At 33.5% G+C, this 20,487-nt stretch overlaps 2 protein-coding genes across 2 annotated transcripts; both read right to left on the reverse strand.

Moving 5' to 3' along the window:
- Positions 1–921: 921 nt before the first annotated feature.
- Positions 922–1,236, reverse strand: LOC132624549 (protein ALP1-like). The gene has a single exon (XM_060339313.1). The coding sequence runs from the start codon at positions 1,234–1,236 to the stop codon at positions 922–924; it is 315 nt and encodes a 104-aa protein (XP_060195296.1).
- Positions 1,237–12,008: 10,772 nt separating this feature from the next.
- LOC132623952 (pathogenesis-related genes transcriptional activator PTI5-like) lies at positions 12,009–12,919 on the reverse strand. Its single transcript, XM_060338767.1, has one exon. It carries the CDS (start codon positions 12,787–12,789, stop codon positions 12,238–12,240), a length of 552 nt encoding a protein of 183 aa, XP_060194750.1. The 5' UTR covers positions 12,790–12,919; the 3' UTR covers positions 12,009–12,237.
- Positions 12,920–20,487: the final 7,568 nt, after the last annotated feature.

Consider the following 20,487-nt stretch of genomic DNA (forward strand, 5'->3'; position numbering starts at 1 on the left):
ATATGCAACAAAAATCACATGTTAAGAAACTTTATTAACAACATATTCGACGACTTGAAAATAAAATTTTCATTACCTTAACAAACTCATCCCATTTGCTTGGATCATCAACTATAATTCTTCCTTCACCATATTGAAAGCCCAAACCACTACGACTTTTTAATAAAGCTATAGTCCTGTAATCCCTCTTCCACGCTTTCATTTTAGAATTAATATGTGGTTGAGATTTCAATCCACAGTTAGGATGGATTTTGTTTAAATAAAGCTCCAATTCCGTCGTGTATCCGGGCCTAAAGGTGCCATTATCCGCTTTCCAACCCTTAACACACAAATCCTTTAAACCATCAATAAGTGTGTTTTTCTTCTAGTGTCCATGACCTTCGGCTTTGAGGTGTTGCTCGGCTCGACCTTTTTGATGCTTGGTATAGAAGATGATGTGTGATTACTCATTCCGTCAACATGATCTTGACCAAAGCTGATCAAATAAACAACATAGCAAGAAATGAGCAAGTATTTGCTATTTGCAATCAAATAATTAAGAACATTAACAAGAAGATGTGAAGTCACTTACTAACTTATGACTCATTGATAAATATTTTAGCCATCACCAAAAAAAAAAATACAACTAACTTTGTCTAGGAAAAATAATAATGTGAGACTAACTCATAGATACACTGCTTATATTAAAAAAAAAAAAAAAGTAAAAACATACGTAAAGATTCACTACTTGTCTTCAAAAAGATATTGTTAGATATACATTAAGGTGAATTGTCTCCACAAACATCAATGTGAGACATACAAAAAGATTCACTATTTGTCTTCACAAAATATCACTAGCTACTACATCTTCCAATGGACGAAAACCATACAAAAAGTGTACAAGCATCACAAAATGACAACATAATTTAAAAATTACAAAGATTAATTGCTGGATCTTTCATTCCACATAGACTGAGCTAGCTCATCCCTCCAAGTGGTCCACTCATTAGATGGTTCAACAGTATCAATATTTCCATGTTCATGTTCATGTTGATGCTCCATGTTGAATTCTGTTTCCATGTCTAATGGATCAACTTCTATCTCTCTTCGAATGAAATTGTGTAACAAACAGCATGCACTAATGATTCTAGTATGAATCTTAACGGAGTACCACGAAGGACTTCTAAGAATTCCCCAACGTCCTTTCAATACACCAAATGCTCTTTCAATAACATTGTGTGCCCTAGCATGCTTCATATTAAAGAGCTCTTCTCGGCATTGAGGTGGTGGATTGTCACCTTGCCAATCCCTTAGCTAGTATCTATATCCTCGATAAGGGGACAAAAAACCATTTCCATTTGTATATCCTCCGTCACATAAATAATAATTGCCCAAAAAATATAAACAATGATATAATTACTTTAAAATATTATTCTATTTTTGAGGTAATAAGAATAGACAAGTCTTTCTGTATAAAGCATACCCTCGGGTACTTTCAAACCATTCCTTCGTACAGCAGCATCTCGCAATACACGACCATCAGCGGCTGATCCCTCCCAACCAGGTAAGACATAAGTAAAGTTAAGATTTCTATCACAAACCCCCAAGACATTAGTTGCTATATCTCCTTTCCGTGTCCTGTATCTTGGCTTATCTATAGTTCGAACTCTAATGGGAATGTAAGTACCATCCAACTCACCTAGACAACCCTATAAAATAAATTAACAAAATGCTTACATGATAATGTTTTAAATCTTTCTGTAGTAAATCAAATGTTATATTGAAATTTACCTATCTTAAACCATTTCCATCGATCATCAGTCTCATCTTCGGCCACTAGATTAGGACTAACAAGTAACAATGGGAGTTAGTTTGAGAATAGCTCTTAGACATTCATTAAAGGCTTGACTTACACTCCACCCCTATCTCATATAATCAACTTTGATAGACCTGTTCTTCTCGTGATGAGCCAAAATATTTAAGAACATTGCTAGCTTTTCAGTGCATGACATATTGTTAGTGTCTGTCAATCCTCCAGTATTCGTGGCTAAAGAAGCTAAAATGTGAAAGGCCTTTCTATCCATCCTAAGCTTATCAATACATACAATATCACTGTCGTGAATGATAGAATTTAGATGAGACATGATTTTAGGAATTCTAGCACCAGTGCTATATCGAGTGACCCGTCTATTTCTAGATTGTGTTCTTAGTTTCTAGATTGTATTCTTAAAATTATGTTGTAAATAGCCATAAAAAAGACAAATAAAGACAACATATGAATGCACCATAATCTCCTCAAGGATGATAAAGCATTCGACATCGCACAATTGTTGAGGATCCATAGACACTTATTTGTCATTTAAAATTTGCAAAATCATTATTAAACTGAGTATATATACTGAAACATATATATTACATAATATAAAACTGAGTTCTTGTTTTCTTCTCATGTACAAATAAATTTCACCATTGTCACTAGAACAAATAAGTTTCACAAAAGAGTTACGTTCTTCACCGCAATACGGTCCTCTTTTATAACTGATGACAATTAGAAATAGTATAGTCATCTATAAACACAATAGTTCTAGTTGAATCATTACATCAAAAGAAGCTAAAAATCGTCAATATCCCGCGAAATCTCCATTAGTAACACAAAAATAACATCAAAAAATTCGAAGCTTCAAAAAATCAAAACCAGTACAACAAAAATCCAAACCCCAACATTAGTGATTACAAAATGTGGATCTTCCTCTCAGTTTCAAAAAAGTTTAACCATTTCTCCACATTAGTACTGATAAGAGGCATACAACCGAAGAAATCTAAGAGGAACTCAGATTTAGCATGAACTACTCCTGAGAGAAACTAAACAATAAGACCTGCTACTTTATTCAATGATCAATAAACATACAAAATTGAAAAAATAATTAATAAAAAATAAAAATTTACAAGAAGAGGAAAGTAACAGAAAAGAGGAGGAAAACATGAAGTAGAAGGGAGAAGATTTCTTGTGATACCAAAAACTTATCAATTTGTAAGTAGAATGGTAAAGATTTTTTTTTTTTTTAATGATAGTAGATACATGGTAAAGTAATAGAAAAGGAGAAGAAAATAAAAGGACAAACTTATAGAGATGGATTTCTTGGAGTATCAATCTATTGGATTTCTTCGAGTATCAATCTCCCATAGCTGAGTGCCCAAAGCTCTAGTGGGAGAAGTGAAGATGAGAAAAGGATTATCTAGAACAACGTAATTCGTATATATGAAATAGGTTAAGGGGCAAGATGGTCATTTAGAAAAGTTATCCCAAGATATATTAGTACCGGTATTAGTTATACCAACCAGGAATGGGGATAATATTATCCCAATTTAAAGTATAATTTTCTACCAGTACTAATTAATAACTCAAACCAAACATGGTACTAATTTATCCCAAAAATTTAGTACTAGCATATCCTATCTTATACCCTCTACCAAACGACCCCTAAAAGCCAGAAGTTACCACCGCTCAGGCGGCCAAAAAATTAGGTGAAAATATTCATTTAAAAGTATTTACAAAATATCCAGCATGCATGGATATTTTTTGATATCTTCACGGTATGCATTCTACATGTCATATACCTTCAAGGTGTACAACAGTGTGATTCAATTATTCTTCATGGCATATAAGATGTGAATTGTATATCTTGAAGGTATACGATATATATAATTGTTGCAGTATAATTTTTTCAAAGGACCGTTAGTGTTGTAAATGAATACTTGCGGATAAATATTTTAGTCCGCCAGAATAATCATGAAAAACCCCCTAGTATTTCTGCAATATCTCTATATCTCCTTTAAAGAAAGAAAGTAAAAAACGCTGTTCTTGCCTTTTCCAATACTCCGTATTATTCACGGTCAAAATGAGGAAAAGAGAACAAAAATTAAGGGGTCGTTTGGCAGATAGTCGAAATTATCCTGGGATTATAATTCCGAACTAATTTATCCCATCTATTGAGATTATTTTATACCATCTAAAAGATGGTATAAAATAATCCCAGTATAAGTGGGATAAGAAGGTATAAGCTGGGATATCCCAGCACTAATTTTGTACCATGTTTGGTACAAGATATAAATTTATCCCAGGATAAATTTATACCTTCTACCAAACATGGTATAAAAATTAGTGCTGCGATATCCCAGCTTATACCTTCTACCAAACGACCCCTAAGAGTTGACTGCTTAGGTAGTCTTTCTGACCCATTTTTTTTAACAGTGAAGTAATAATAACTATAAAAAAAAGGACATTTGTGAACAAAAATATTTTTTTTGTCATAGATAGAATATTGTTGCAAAAAGTACTTTTGGCAGCAATATTTTTTTTTTTTTTTTGCATAAACTTTTCCTATCGGCTGTTATTGCAACAACTTTTTTGTAGTAGCCAAAAGCACGTTTTGCAACAACAGTCAATACTATAGCAACAAAATTAAATTGTTTGGCAACAAAAAAAGTTCATTTTTAAAAGATTCATCATATATGCCAACAATAAAACTAAATTGTAGTCAAATATTGAATTTTGCTAACTATATTATTTTTGTTGTCATTTCTATACTTTCTTGTAGTGATAGCATAAAACTAAATAAATTTCAACATATGTAGTCCTTCTCTTCTGAGTTATTTTTAACATCTAACTTTAGTGAGTCCGCAACTTAAATAACCCAAAAAGTGTCAAAAGGCACCAAAATACCCCACTAAAAAAAAGTTATCAAAATGCCTTTTGCGCACTAATTTAGTGTGCAATACTTCTTTAATATCGTCCCCACCATCTTCCCCAGCCCGACAGTCCTCACTATTTTCAACAACAACAACAAAAAAACGACGATGAACCTTCGAATTTCAGTGGTCCCCACCTTTTAAAAACATCATTTTCGTGTTATTTTTTAAACTCAAAAGTCAATATTCTTGGTATATTCAAGGCAAGGAACAAGTTTCAAAGCTTTGATTTCAGAATAAAGCGCGTAAAACTCGATTTCAAAAACTAAAAACCACCTTCATTCTACGTATTTCACTACGAATTTTGTATTACATTGTTAAATATATTACTATCCTAAGCATGATTGTTGTGTAATAGTTGCGGATTACGGGAAAAAAAATTGCACACTTTTTTTGTGCGCAAATAGGCAGTCCACTGCCCTTTTTTCGTTTTTTTTTTTAATTTTTAATTAATTAATTGTTAATTGTTTGTTAGGTAATTGTTTATTTGTTGATTATTTATTTCGTATTTCTTAATTGTCGGATTAGATAATTGTTTATTTTTAAATTATTTATTAATTAGTTATTAAATATTTGTTAATAGCTTCATTAATTAATTGTTTATTTGTTAATTATTTGCTAGCTAATTGTTAATTGTATGATAATGAATTGTTATTTATATTTTTATTTATGAAATATTTGTTAATTTAGGATTGAACATCCTTAGTTTAGGTTGGAACATCCTTAGTTAAACCTTAATATCCTTAAGATAATATTTGTTAGTTAATTGTATTTACTCTTTAGGTTAGGTTTGAACATCCTTAGTTTAAGATTTAAAATAGGATTAATATAATATTAGTTAGTTAATTGTAGTTAGTATAATAATTAATTAAAAATTATTAATTCGCAAATTTAGATAGTTAATATAATTTCCCGTTAAAGTCTTAGTTAGTTAGTATAATTGAACATTCTTACTTTAGGTCTGAACATCTTTAGGATTATATTTGTTAGTTAATTATAATTAATCCTTAGGTTAGGTTTGAACATCCCTAGTTTAAGATTTAAAATAGCATTAATATAATATTAGTTAGTTAATTGTAGCTAGTATAATAATTAATTAACAATTATTAATTCGCAAATCTAGCTAGTTAATATAATTTCCCGTTAAAGTCTTAGTTACTAAACATCTTTAGGATTTTATTTGTTAGTTAATTATATTTAATCCTTAGGTTAAGTTTGAACATCCCTAGTTTAAGATTTAAAATAGCATTATTATAATATTAGTTAGTTAATTGTAGTTAGTATAATAATTAATTAACAATTATTAATTCGCAAATCTAGCTAGTTAATATAATTTCCCGTTAAAGTCTTAGTTAGTTAGTATAATTGAACATTCTTAGTTTAGGTCTGACCATCTTTAGTTTAGGATTGAAAATCCTTAGTATAATTTTTCGATAAAAGATTACATAATTAATATTACATGTTAATGATTAATTAAAAATGCGTAAAACAGATAGGACACCTCCATGGATCCCCCCCCCCCCCCCCTTTCATCCGGGGCCCTTCGAGCCAGAGGTGCTTCATCTACAGTAGCAACATAGGTCCCAGCTAGTATGGGATTCGGATGTAGATCCCACCTGCTTGGTCCGTCCCAGGTTTATGGAACAAGCATGGGATATTTTAGCAGCTCGGCCCCCACATCCTCGCATCTTAGAGATACTATATCAGGGCGGTATCTACCGTTGCATCGCTGTTGGTCGCGTATAGCATGACAGGGCTCTTGTGATGGCCATGATTGAGCGATGGCGACCGGAGACTCATACATTTCATCTCCGCTCTGGTGAGGCCACCATCACCCTTCAGGACGTGGAGGTCATTTACGGTCTCTAGGTAGATAGATGCGCTTTTTATATTGAGGAGCCCCAACAGATGCCGTCATATCGGCAGGAGTTGACTAGGCTCACTGGTTTCGAGCCGCAGTCGCGTGATATATGGGGACAGAGTCAGCTGTCGATGCATTCCCTCTTCACTCACTTGCGCCTCGTAGACATGGAGCATCCGATTACAGAGGACACGCCTCAGGTTGATGTTGACCGACGTGCTCGTCTGTAGTTTCTCATCATATTCGGGGGCATCCTGTTCCCGAACACATCGGGTTCCTATGTGAGCTTGAGGTATTTGTCGTTTCTCCAGCATCTGGGCGAGTTGGGATGTTACAGTCAGGGCGCTGTTGTTCTTGCTTTCATGTATCGAAGATTTTGTCGTTCATCTATGGGCGCGAGGACCGATGTTCCTGAATTTTGCCCGCTCCTCCAAGTACTATATTTAAGTGTGCGTAATTTTATTCTAAGTATAGCTTTTTGAAACGACAACTAATAAAATATTTTTTTAATGACCCTTTCAGATATGAGTATGGACTAGGATGAGACCTTTTCAGCCCATAGCTGCTGCCCCTCCGCTCGACTATATTGTTGAGGCCATGCCATACGCGTGGAGATAGACGAGAGGAGGCGTTATCCGAGATGTGGATATGCACCACAGTATTCTCCCGTTCAGGGATCAGTTGGATCGTATGACGTCGGACATGGTAAGTTTTTTTAATTTAATATTAGTATGTTATTTTTTATTTTATTTTACTATTTTAGTCTTTTATTGTTAACTAATTCAATTCTTTTTACAAGCTTTTATATGGACGTCGTATAATTTTGGATCAGCTGCCAGCGTTTTGTAAGGCTGGTGAGCCCTCGTGGAGGTCGCGGGGTGTCCGTTGATACATATGGACATTGTTGAGGATCACACGCCCGATCGCGTCTTACGACAGTTCGGCCATGCATAGAATTTACCTGAGCAGGCTATTTGGGATCACGACCATTATACGCGGGACGAGCGTACGACCATCGCTGATGCATGGTAGGCCTTTATGCAACTCCAGGTCTACCGTTGGGATCAGATGGTGGGGACGCTAGCGGAGGTCGGACATGCGACTATGGTCCAGATGTACATGCAGTGGTACACGCGGATCACTCGTAGGTTGATTAGTAACCCCGCGAAGCCTCGTGTAGATGGCTGAGGATATGCAGCTCTCATAGGACAGTATGTGGCGTCGGTAAGTTTATTAGTCTTAAACTTAATTAATCATTTTATGTATTAAGTTACAAATTTATTCAATCATTAATATTTGCAAACAAATGCAGCTACGGACCGTACCGAGGATGCACTGGGAGAGCTTGGACCATATGGATGCCCCCGAGACAGCGACATATGTAGCGCGGATGGTTCAGCTAGCCGAGGGCGGTATGCAGCAGGCGCAGGAGCTCGGACATGTCGACGAGCCTGTTTCAGAGGTCCCGCATCAGGAAACAGGTGGTCGTGGTCATGCCAGAGGGGTTGGTGGCCGAGGTGGTAGGGCTAGAGGGGTTGGTGGCCAAGAGGGTAGGGCCAGAGGGGGTCGTGGTCTAGTAGATGAGTCTGACGACCATACACCAGTTCCAGCTCCAGCCCAGCAACCTCCATCGACTTCAGAGATCCCGTCGACTTCTTACCGGCCGTCGACTTCAGAGCATCCGTCGACACCTGTATATACGCCAGATTTATTTTCATATCAGATATTCTGGCCATCTCCTGCATAGCCAACAGTTCGCCATCCACAGAGTGAGCGTCCAGCTTGTGATCTACAGGGTTGCACGGAGCTGGACTTCAATTACTTATTCGAGGAGTTCGACAGGTCTCCGGCTCCGAGGCCCGCTCAGGTGACCGCTGAGGAGCCATCTCAGGAGCCCGTCGGTACACAGGTTTGATTTTTTACAATTAAATAGTGTATTAAATTAATTTGTTTATATGTTATTTTATGTTTAGTTTAGCATAAAGCTAAACTATATTGTTTATATGTTATTTCAGGTTCACTCTTCTGCGCCTGTGGACCCGTCTCCTGCTCCGGCACCATCTATATCTCCGACTCCGGGGCCCACTCAGGAGACCGCTGAGGAGCCAGCTCATGAGCCCTCTCAGGCGCCCTCTAGCCAGCCATCTCAGGAGCCCATCGACACAGGGGTTTGATTTCTTACAATAAAATAATATATTAAATTAATTGTTTATATGTTATTTTATATTTAGTTTAGGATAAAACTAAACTAAATTGATTATATGTTATTTCAGGTACATTCTTTTGCGCCTGTAGACCCGTCTCCTGCTCCGATAGAGTCATCTCCCAAAGATCGCATTTCGGCCACCGTCGTCTCTCATAGGAATCATGTTTTGAACAAGCCCCCTAGGAAGGGAACGCAGGATGATCACACCATACAGCGTGTACATATTAAGAGGAAGAAGGGGGATGAAGATGATGGTGAGGGTGGTGGGGTCCGGCTTAGGCCTAAGGTTATTCTAAAGGCTCCCACATGTAGGACCTAAGGGGATGGAGATTGTGTATTTGTAAATAAAATGTACATTTTATGTTAATATTATATTTTTTTTTGTAGTATTTTCTTAATGATAATTAGTTATCTTAGTTTTTATTGTCGTTTAATAATAACTCGTGTGACGTCCTAAATTAATCAAAACCCTATAAAATAAAACACTTAAACCTAAAGATAACAAGTTTCTAAACAAACAAAACTTACTTTGGGACACTTTACAACCCCTAAAATGACTATCCAAACGTACAGGTATACTTGATGCGTTGAGCCTACATTATTATTCGCAGAAAAAGATATCAGGTTCTATATATAATAATGATATTCCGGCGTTTATAAACATGACTAATCTTTGGTCAAAGTACGGAAAAAATGTGACTTTCAAAACTATTTTTTTGAATAAAGGGCTAGCAGTTTTAGTATACCCCTATTGCGCACTAATTTAGTGCGCATAAGACATTTGGATAACTGTTTTTTTTAGTGAGGTATTTTGGTATCTTTTGATACTTTTTGGGTTATTTAAGTTGCGGACTCAACTTCAGTAGCACCAAAAAAGCCAGATCCGAACATCTTTTCTTAAGGGCTTAGACGTATTTTTATTTTTTTTCAAGCTTAGACGTTGGTTTGACTAACCATTTGTGTTATTATTTCTTCACAAGAAATGGATCCTTCTCTAGAAGTTAAGATAAGGTTCCTAAAACATATATTGCAGACCTCATTGATTACGTATAATTGCTTTTCTAGATGGGAAGACCGTTGAAATTAGACGTGCCTTGATCCTTCTTTGTTTTTAGACTATTAATTTGCCTTTCTTTTTTTTTGGGGTAAACGTGTGACAAAAAATTATGAACGGCACACCTTTTGAATTTCTATTGTGCTCGGGTATTTTATAAAACAAAAAGTCAAACGGTTTTGGAATGATTTTATCCTCTCTTTTTTTTCTCTAAAGGTCCTTTGGTAATTACAAAAATATATATCTTTAAAATTTCTTCATATTGCATAGGGGCAAGAAAAGTGGAATTAAGGCAACGACAAACACCGATATTACTAGATCATAAGTTTCGTTTTTACAAAAAACATCGAAAATACTTACTCTTTATACTTACTCTTTTATACTCTTTTACTTCCTTATTTTAAAAGAATTTCTGATATGTGGCGGTTAATTTACATAGTCAATAGGCTGATCTTAGAATAATCTCAATCCTCGTGTCTTTCGACTGGTGACCACTACGCAAAATGCTCTGAGATTTATCTTCTTTCTCCATTATACTAGATACCCGAGCCCGTGCTCAATATATGTTAATTATTTTATTTTTATGCAATAATAAGACTCTTTCAACATATTTTATGATGTTTTTTAAAAGTTATGTGTGGAAAAATAAAAGTTTTAAGAGCAAGAGTTCAATAATTCGTGTTATATTATATTTTCTTTGTTTCAAGTCATGTGACCTTATTTTTTTTTTTATTTTTTTTTTTTTGAAGAAATGTGGTAATAATCATTTTAAACCGCTAATCATACCCTAACTACCATTTGAAAACTGAATGAATTTTAATTACTTTTTAAAATCAGTAAACATCATTTGAACGATCGTACCCCTAGACTAAAACGTGATAATCTTTAAAATTTCACATATATGTACTTGGAATGCAGGAATTCCGGGAAATGTTCCTGGAGTAGTATAATCTTTAAAACTTCACATATATGTATGGTAATTATATGTCCCCTATTGTATGATATAACACGGGCATATAATTGTATGTGTGGTATAAGATACTCTTTCTATCTTTATTTTTACGCGAACTATCATAATTATGTACTTACTAATAAATTATGTTGGCTATTTTGATGCTTTATAATTAGAAACTTAATACATTGGAAAATGCCTACTTATCTTAGTTTATTTTCAGAATATTAAGCATTGCAATAAGACCAGAGTAATTTATTTCGTAAACATATTTAATTAGTTTTATTACAATATGACAGTTAGTCCTGTTACCTAATTATACTTGTTTCTTCAGATATTATTCCTTATTCATCACAACTTTTAACCAGTTATAACTTTTAAAAATTAAGTATGTTAATTAAATATTTATTTCAAACTAAAAATTAATTTTATAAAATAATTCTAACCGGTGTTTCTCTACCTATTTAACATATTAACTATCGAATAACTAAAAGCTATGTAGGATATATACTTACTGAAAAAGCTACGGAGAAAGAAAGAAGTAAAAGATGCAAATCCAGTCACTTAAGTTTAAATGGGGTCTACCTTTATAGATGAGTCATTTAAGAAGTGTGCAAATGAAGCGCGGAGTCATTTAAGAAGTGTGCAAATGAAGCGCGTGGCTTAGAAATTCAAGGCGGACCCACACTTTCACTAAAGTCACCTAGGCACTTAATTGTCCAAGACAGAGAAAGTACATACATTAAACAATTGAGTACAATATCTCTAAAACACAAAAAATATGAAATACCAAAACTACCCCTCCGAGCAAGCAGGCATGTCGATGGACAGGCCTGTGCTTCTAGCCTCTTATACTAAGTAGTAACACGTACGGTGCTGTGATCATTCCAAATAGGACTTGGAATTGTGAGAATTGTCAAGTGAGGGGTTTTTATGCTAGTGCGAGTTAAAACGAATGGATAAAGTAATAAATAATTGAGTTATAATTTCTCAAATGTTTGTTTTTGAGTTATAATTAATCTGCTACAAAAGACAATTCCGTCATATAACAACTAGGGACGATTCTAGTGGAAATAGTCACTCTCAGGTCTAAATTAAAACATTGTTATACAAAACGGGGAGGTGAATTAGAAACACCCCCCAGCCATATGCACATATAATAGTGCGTTTGATTTGTGTTCTTGAGAAAAATTGAAATAGAATGAGGAGATTACAATTTGTAAACATGTTAATTATCCTAAGCAATCTTTTTACACATGGATACATGATTATAGCGTGCATCGCAGCAAACAAAAAAAAAAAGCTAATGTGAAAGTAAAACTCGAATAGGTAGATATATCTAACAAAGACATTCTAACACGTCCAAATTGTGCTCGACGTTATTAACACACTATAACTCCTAGCTAGTACAATTTAACATCGATTGAGCAATTGGTTCAGAGCGCCAAGAAATTCTCCCTGCACAATTCTGTCTTAGTATCTTGAGCATGATATGCATTGGACCCGCTTGAAACTTCATTATTTGTACTTGAATTTGAATTTGAATTAGAAGTAGTGCAGCTATTTGAGCACTTTGAGCGCAAACTTGGAGGATTATGTAGTAATCTTTCAACTGGAACAGAGGACGTTACTACTTCTGATGGGAAATTGAGCAGTGCCTTAGCACCACGCATTCTAAAAGCCGCTTGATCATAAGCTAAAGCAGCTTCTTCAGCAGTTTCGAACGTGCCTAACCATACTCTAGCACCTTTTCTAGCGGAATCGCGAATTTCAGCTGCATATTTTCCCCACGGACGCCTTCTTACGCCTCTGTATTTCTTGCCTATGGATTGTGTTGGACGAAGGATATGATTTCTGGGAAGAAATTGGTTTCTTTGGGATAAATATGGTATGTTGAGGCGATTAGCTTCATTGAGGAGTTCATATAATATCATCTCTTGTGAATCATTCTCGTTAAGAGGTAAATCACTTTGGGGAGTTGGAACCATATCTAAGAGGGATATTATGGAATTGTTTGTTGATAGGGGTTTCTGAATTTTTTGTTAATGAGGCTGAGATCGGGTATTTAACTTGAGGAATACTAGAAAAGTAACAGTGGGATCTATTGAATTTTCTTTGTCTCGTGGAGAAAGAGGAAGGCAGGAGGAAGCAAGTGAAAAATTGTGCACGTCTTTTTCAATTAAAGTATACAATATAGCAAGTTGGTGCCTTGGTGGGATGTAGACATGGTTAAATTAGCCCTTGTTGTCCTTGATATTACATGCCTAGTTAATTGTTGTCATGTACAATGATGTATCATACTTGAAAAGGAAATGTCATACTATATTTTCCAAAGAATGATGTCTTTCTTTTAAAAGATTGGACGTAATTTGACCATCTCAATAAATAATGAAAAGCAGTTGCCTGTGGAAGACGATCTTATATTAAAGTTAGAATTTAGACACATCATTTTGATTTACACATGGTTCGATAAAATGTTGTAAGATCTTCAGGTAAATACTTAATTGACCCTGATTCATATATATTTTCATGCTTTGTAATTAGTTTGTCATATTACGTGAAAACTCAATATAGGAATATTTATTAATTTATTATCTTTAAAATTTTAGAAAGTGTGTGTTATGCGTTTATTGGTTTGACGTGCATTAAGAATGGAGCGAGTTTTGCTGAAGTCATTTAATGAAATAAGGAAAAAATGACAAATTAAATAAGAGAAGATCTTGATAACAAAGGGGATAATTTTTCAATTTAATGTAATTAGGGGGGCACATATTCGTTGTTTTTCTTCAACCTTCAATCTAATCAGGTTGACCAATAGAAGAAACTTCCACAAAGGATGAGCTAGATGACTCACATTTGAAGTTCTAGAGACCAAAGATCGATGTGACTTCACTGGGTTCGTAAGGGTTTCCTTGGTCTTTTTAGTGGGCCAATAAAGGATCTAATTTCCAAGACATTTTCTTTTAACATTGACTTTAATAAGAGACTAGTATTTATCAAACAAAGTTCATGAATCATGAATCATCAACATAAGAAAGTAAGGTACTAATTTTAGACTATTCTTTACTTGCTTTATTCTAGTCGTAAGAACGGGGTTTAACGTCTCAAAATTTGATCCATATATAATAGACAATAAATGGACGAAGAACAGAATTATTCTCACGTGGTTTGAACAATGATTCTAGAAATTGACAGTCAAATGACTACTTTTAATTTGTTAGAATGACACATGTATTTGATTTTAATATTATACAGGATAAGAATTTCATGAATGCAATCGTCTTTGGTTGCGAATTTTCAATCATATGCTATTCAGCTGTGGATTATTTGCAACAGGTAATATTAGGGGAAAAACTAGACATACCCCTGTACCATAAGCATGGTGGCAAATATATATGAACCGGAAAAGGTACTGAGCACGGTGGATTAGCATGTTTGGCCAAGTTTTTTTTTCCCCCAAAAGTACTTATTTTTTCAATAAGTGCTTATTTTAAAAAAAGTGAGGCGTTTGGCCAAACTTTTGGAAGAAAATAAGTACACTTTTGGGGAGTAACAGAAGCAGTTTTTCAGAAGCTAAAAAAAATAACTTTTGTTCAAAAGCACTTTTTTGAAAAGTACTTTTGAGAAAAATACATATAGAAGCACTTTTTAAAAGCTTGGTCAAACGCTAATTGCTGCTCAAAAGTACTTTTTAAATTAATTGGCCAAACACAAGCTGCTTTTAGCCAAAAATACTTTTTTGAAAAGTACTTTTTAAAATAAGCAGATTTTAAAAGCTTGGCCAAACAGGCTATAAGACTACGAGGAACCACTGTGCCCGCATTATTTTGCGTGACAATATGCGAAACTAATCTATCTATATATATTATTTTAAAACCATAAATATAAATGTTGGTTGATCAAAATATCCTTCAAATATTGAACAGTTTTTATACCATTCAAAGTTAAAATATATTATTGAAAAATAATTATTGGTTGATTAAGATTGTAATATCTAGGCCTCATCCTAATACAAATCTGCATGTAATTCGTCTACCGTGAAGTGTCCTAATACTATTAACACTACAACAAAATATGCTTTTAGTGGTAATTAATTTGCGGCAATAACTTAATTGCCGCTAATTATATTCTAGAATCAATTATTACCGGCAATATCAAACTTTATCCCTAACAATAAATGCCGCTAAAGGCTTAAGCAACCTTGGATCTAATGGCATTAACCAATTGCTGATAAATATTTTTGTGGCAATAACTATTATCGCTAAAAGGAAAATATGTTGCCGCTAAAAGCCTCTTTTGATGTAGTATAAAGTATTAGCCGGGTTCATTGAATTTAAAATAACGAAGATTTTCCCTACTTAAACCAAGTCACTTAATGATGTTTTTTAAGCCAAACGTCGGCTAAATCTTGGATGTCGGACAATTCAAAGATGACGCATATATAACTTAAGTCTTTTTAGTAAGATTCCAATGCTTTTTAGAATTAGGAGGACTTAGGCATGTGGAGCATCAATTTATAAATGTTGAAATTATAATAGGTGGAATGTTTAAAGGAGGGGGTTCAATTATTTAAAAAAAAAATGCGGAGGTTGAAAGTGCATTCGCGTAGGTTAAAAACCTCTGCTACTATTTCAGATCAACTTAAATTATTTACAAATAAATAAATGCCTAAAAACAAAAAAATAAGTATATTAAATATCTTTCCATTAGCAAGTACAATTAATTTCTAAGTGTATTAGCTTCTCATGGAAAAGAAAGTTAAGCTATTTAAAAACAATATGATCCATTGGGGCTACCATTATAATAGAATAGAATATAGAAATACCTACGGAAAGAAAAAGAGTTGCTATCACAGAAACGTTTTTTGGAATAATATTTTTCGTAAATAATATATTCCTATAAAATGTATTTTCAATTGTTTGGTTGGTGAAAGAAAAATATCTTAGCAAATTAAAGATTAATAATAATTTTAGCATATTACTTTATAATAAAATAGAGAAATACATACGAAAAAAAAAAAGAGTTGCGTCACATAAACGTTTTTCGGGATAGTATTTTTCATAAAAACATACATTTTACTATAAAATGTTTTCAGTTGTTTGGTTGTGAGTGAAAAATATCTTAGTAAATTAAATATTAATAATAATTTTAACATGTTACTTTTGTTATTGATAAAACTTTTTCTCATTTACTAATGTTGGATTATTTTAGACCTAACATCTTTTAAATTTCTACAAAGGTAAAAACATAAAGGATATATACCAAAAAACATCTTAATGAAAGAGTATAAGTGGATACAATCAAATAGCAATTTTGTACTTATAAAATATATAATATGTAATTTTAAATAATATTACCTAACATTTTTTATGATTGACAGGGGATGACGTGCGAAACACGTTTATAGAGACTAGTACTATATTAAAAGCACGAAGGATCTTAGAAATGTTAATTGAACTTTTTGTTCTTCATTAAAAGACTCTACCGTAGACAAAATCGTCATTTAATAATTATTTTTTAAATATTTAGGACTTTAAAATCTGTTAATTTTTTTTATTAAGTCTTTCCTTATTTGAATTGTGTAATAGTATTAGAATCCCTCAAATTATTATTTAACTGTAAATTTAATTATATCCCCAAAATTTAGTATTTCTTTCCATTTTTTCACCTTTATGCTAAAATATCGTAGTAAAATAATACAACTGCTACACGGCTAAACCTTATAGGCAAATTGGTTCTTAATTTTGTGATAAGTGATAAGTAATTACCTAGCGATCTAATGATTTACCGGTTGTTTAAATTGATTATAGTAAGACCGTAAGATATTTTCTCTAAGGCAAGTCTTCCATTAACTATTTATATTAAAAAGTTAAAAGAAAATATTTAAAATTTTACCTTTTATAGGACTTTGGACGTAGAATAATTCCTTTAAATTTGGGGTTTCTTTAACTAGAGTTCTAATTACACTACATTTGTGAATCTATATATACTCATACTCATAATAATAATCTTCCATGTCTTTTTTTTTTTCTAACCTTTTTTCTTTATGGGAGTAATACGCTTTTATGTATTAATGATAAATGAAATTTTTACTTTCGATTTCAATGAATTCTAACTTTATATTTTAATTTTGTTCTCTACTAATCAATGTAATTTGAAGTATCCAGCAGATGAATTCTTAATTTCTCATGACGCTTTGATTTTTCTTTGTCAATTTCTACTTCTTCTTTACTTGCTTATGATCTATGATGTAACTTTTATTGTGTTTTTGAAATTTAGTGCCACACATTCTGTTAAAATGTTTGCAAGTTATAGCTTTCTATCTAATCGACTTTAGTTTATTGAGTTCTCATAATCAATTTGTAATGAGATTAATAAATTGTGCAATTTAGGCTGCAACTGATATTAAGCATTGAATTTTTATATTAACAGATGAATTTATGTTCTAGGCATATTTATTTTATTATACTTTTTTTAGTGATGCAAACAACTGCTTACATTTTTATCATTCATCTACTTTGCCTCTTTTAGTTAATAGCACATGAATACACAGCCGTTAATTTTGGAGCTCTTTAATTGGCTTTGGAAAATATTTTATTTTTGAAAAAGTAAAAATATAACTTACTGTTATTTTTAGAGTCCTTTTTTACTTTGACAACTATTTTTTGGAAAAGTAAAAGAATCCTCTGTTATTTTTGGCAAAATAATAACTGTCATAGGAGTCCTTTTTGGCGTTGACATATATTTTTTTTAAAGTTAATACTTTTGTCCTTCTTTTGTTATAAGACTAATAATATATATTTTCCAGAAAACTGCCGTACGAATATACTTTTGCCTTTCTTGCACTAGCTGTGAGTTGTGACTCCTAATAAGTTTGAAGTTCCATATCATGGCAAATTACTTGAAGGCTACTCCAATAAAATTCTTGGCACGTACCCTACTCATATAATGAACTAACCTGGGTTAGCGGCAATTTCACCCACAACTCTATTGCATATCAAGGTCTTAATATGTTAAGAGAAAGAAAATTGTTTGTTTTGGAGGTAATGTATTTATCGGGCAGATTTTTTTAGCAGAATAGAAGCTATAACAATTGAGGATTCTTAAATTTCCTTTGAAAACCAATTTTATGCTCTCTAAGCTTTGATTATGCATATTAAACCTTGAGTTTTGAAAGAAATATTCATAAGCATATGCAGGATGAGATATGGCATCATTTTTGCGTGGATCGTCAAACTTTTTATATCATCGGTTGTAGTTGTTTATATTGGGATGATTTAAAGCTAATTATAGTATAAGAATGCATGTTTATATTTTGGCATATAAATTTTATAGGATGAGTCTTTGATTAAAATGGACATACTATTCTATAACCTGAAATTCAAACATAATTTTTAACAAAAGATCTTTCTATATCTTTCTTTCTTTTTACTAAGATTCATCGCTAATTCTATTTAGCGATGGATTAGTAACAGATTATTAAAAAATATCTTAGCTACAAGCAATGGCGGATCCAGGATTTTCATTCAGGGTGTTCGGAAAAGAGAAGAAGCTAAATATACACTGTAATTTTTTGCTGAGGGTGTTCAAAAGTTAATATATGTACATAAATACAGAAAATTTACCCTATATATACACTGTAATTTTTTGCCGAGGGTGTTCGGGTGAACACCCTCACTTACACGTGGATCCGCCCCTGGCTACAAGCAATTTAGTGATGGATTAACGACGAAATTCATAGCTAAGTCAAATTGTTGTCAAATGAAGTACGTGTTTTGATCACGCGCTTTGCGCGTACACCTAAATCTAGTAAAAAAAAATGTGTACTTTTTAAAATATTCAAGTCAAGATAATGGGAGTCGAGCCAATTGTCCATTTCCAAGCGTATACCATTGTTTACGTCCTTTCAAGATCTATTGGAGTATAAATTAGGTTCCGTGGGGGATGCAATTTTTTTGTCTGGCCAAGTAACAGAATTGCAACGGCGGTCTTCAAATTTTCAATTTCCTGTGGCATGAAATATAAGTGCCCAGAAATTCTTATAAAGGATAACAGGACAATAGAGCAAAAATAAACTGCATGTGCACTGGATCTAGAGGACTCTGTTTCAAATGATTATCTCACTTTATTATGTGGAAGTTGCTTTCTGGTAGAGCTCCAACTGATGACAATATAGGAAGTTCGATATTGATATGGTCTCTAGATTCTAAGTGTCATTATAGTAATTAAACCTTTATATATACATACACAACAGTAACGTGAAAAGTTTGGATCGAGCTTTTGTTGCAATAAGGACCGTGTGTTGGACCAAAAAGGTGAATAGTAAATCCAATCTTACCCTTTTATTAGTTACAGCTCACAAGTATATGTCCAAAACTATATATCGAAGGCAATGTGTTGTACTAACACAAAGACGAAAAGGTAGCTGGATCAGACATGAATCGTCCAAATAGATCGTATGAAATGAAAAGAACAACTGCCACCGAAGATTCCAGAGCAAAAATTCTTATTGTGCACAATTTCTGGCATCACAAAATTCCACGGAAAAAATAAGATAGAAGTGCATCGATCATACTAGATCAGGTAAATGATCATATTCGACAGATGACTTGATCGGACGACCTCCAGATGCATCTGTTTGTAGATATGAAATCACAGTGATTGATGGTATTAAAAGGGGACGACATAGACCTATATCACATGGAAGGATATTATTTCAAAAAGAACTACAACCTCTTAGAGTCTGCATAGATTCTGAACTTCTAGTACATTAGATAATCTATTAAGGCATCATGGATAATGATGAACCACACGGCATGCCCTAACTACCTTTTTTTTTTATTTTTTTATAAGGCATGCCCTAACTAATTTGGTATTGAGGCATAGTAATTATTGTTGTTGCAACCTCTGGGAGCTGGATTCATCTTTGCTCTCCAAGTCGTGTTGCCTCTGTTCACCTTCAAGAATCGGAAAAAATAAAGATAACATCATAAAATAATTAAGTTATACTCCCTCCATTTCAATTTACGTGAACATATTTCCTTATTAGTCTGTGCCAAAAAGAACGACTCATTTCTATATTTGAAAACAATTTACCTTTATGCAATGATTTATAGCCACACAAAATATATATGAGTCATTTAACACAACAAGTTTAAAGTCTTTCTTAAACTCCCCCGGTCAAATGAGTTCACATAAATTGAAACAGATGGAGTAGATAATAATTAAGTTACACATTTACCTGGTAAATTGTTGTGGTTATAGTTAGTGAAATCTTGAAGAACCGCTGCAAGATCTTCTGCTCTTTGATTTCTTCCATCTTCAACTTGTCTTCCATTAACACTTGGTCTCACCATTGTCACATTAGCAGTACTCGAGTCAACAAAAGGACCAGAACCACTACTTGAAATTATTGGACCATGTCTAACAATTGGGCCAGCTAACGAACCTGAAGTAGTACTAATTGGCCCAATTCCCCTTCCTCTAACATGTCTACCAGTAAAACTTGGACTCACAGATTGATCACCATGTTCTTTTCTTCTCCTTCCTCTAGCTACTTGGCCCAAATCCATATTGTTAAATGAACATCTTTGTTGATGTAATTGAACATGAGTACCACCAGTATTATAAGTAACCGAAGGATGAGGAATTCCTTGAAAATCTGGCCTTGGGATAATATTACGCAT

Source organism: Lycium barbarum, chromosome 12 (genome assembly GCF_019175385.1).
Source record: "Lycium barbarum isolate Lr01 chromosome 12, ASM1917538v2, whole genome shotgun sequence".
NCBI classification, from domain to species: domain Eukaryota; kingdom Viridiplantae; phylum Streptophyta; class Magnoliopsida; order Solanales; family Solanaceae; genus Lycium; species Lycium barbarum.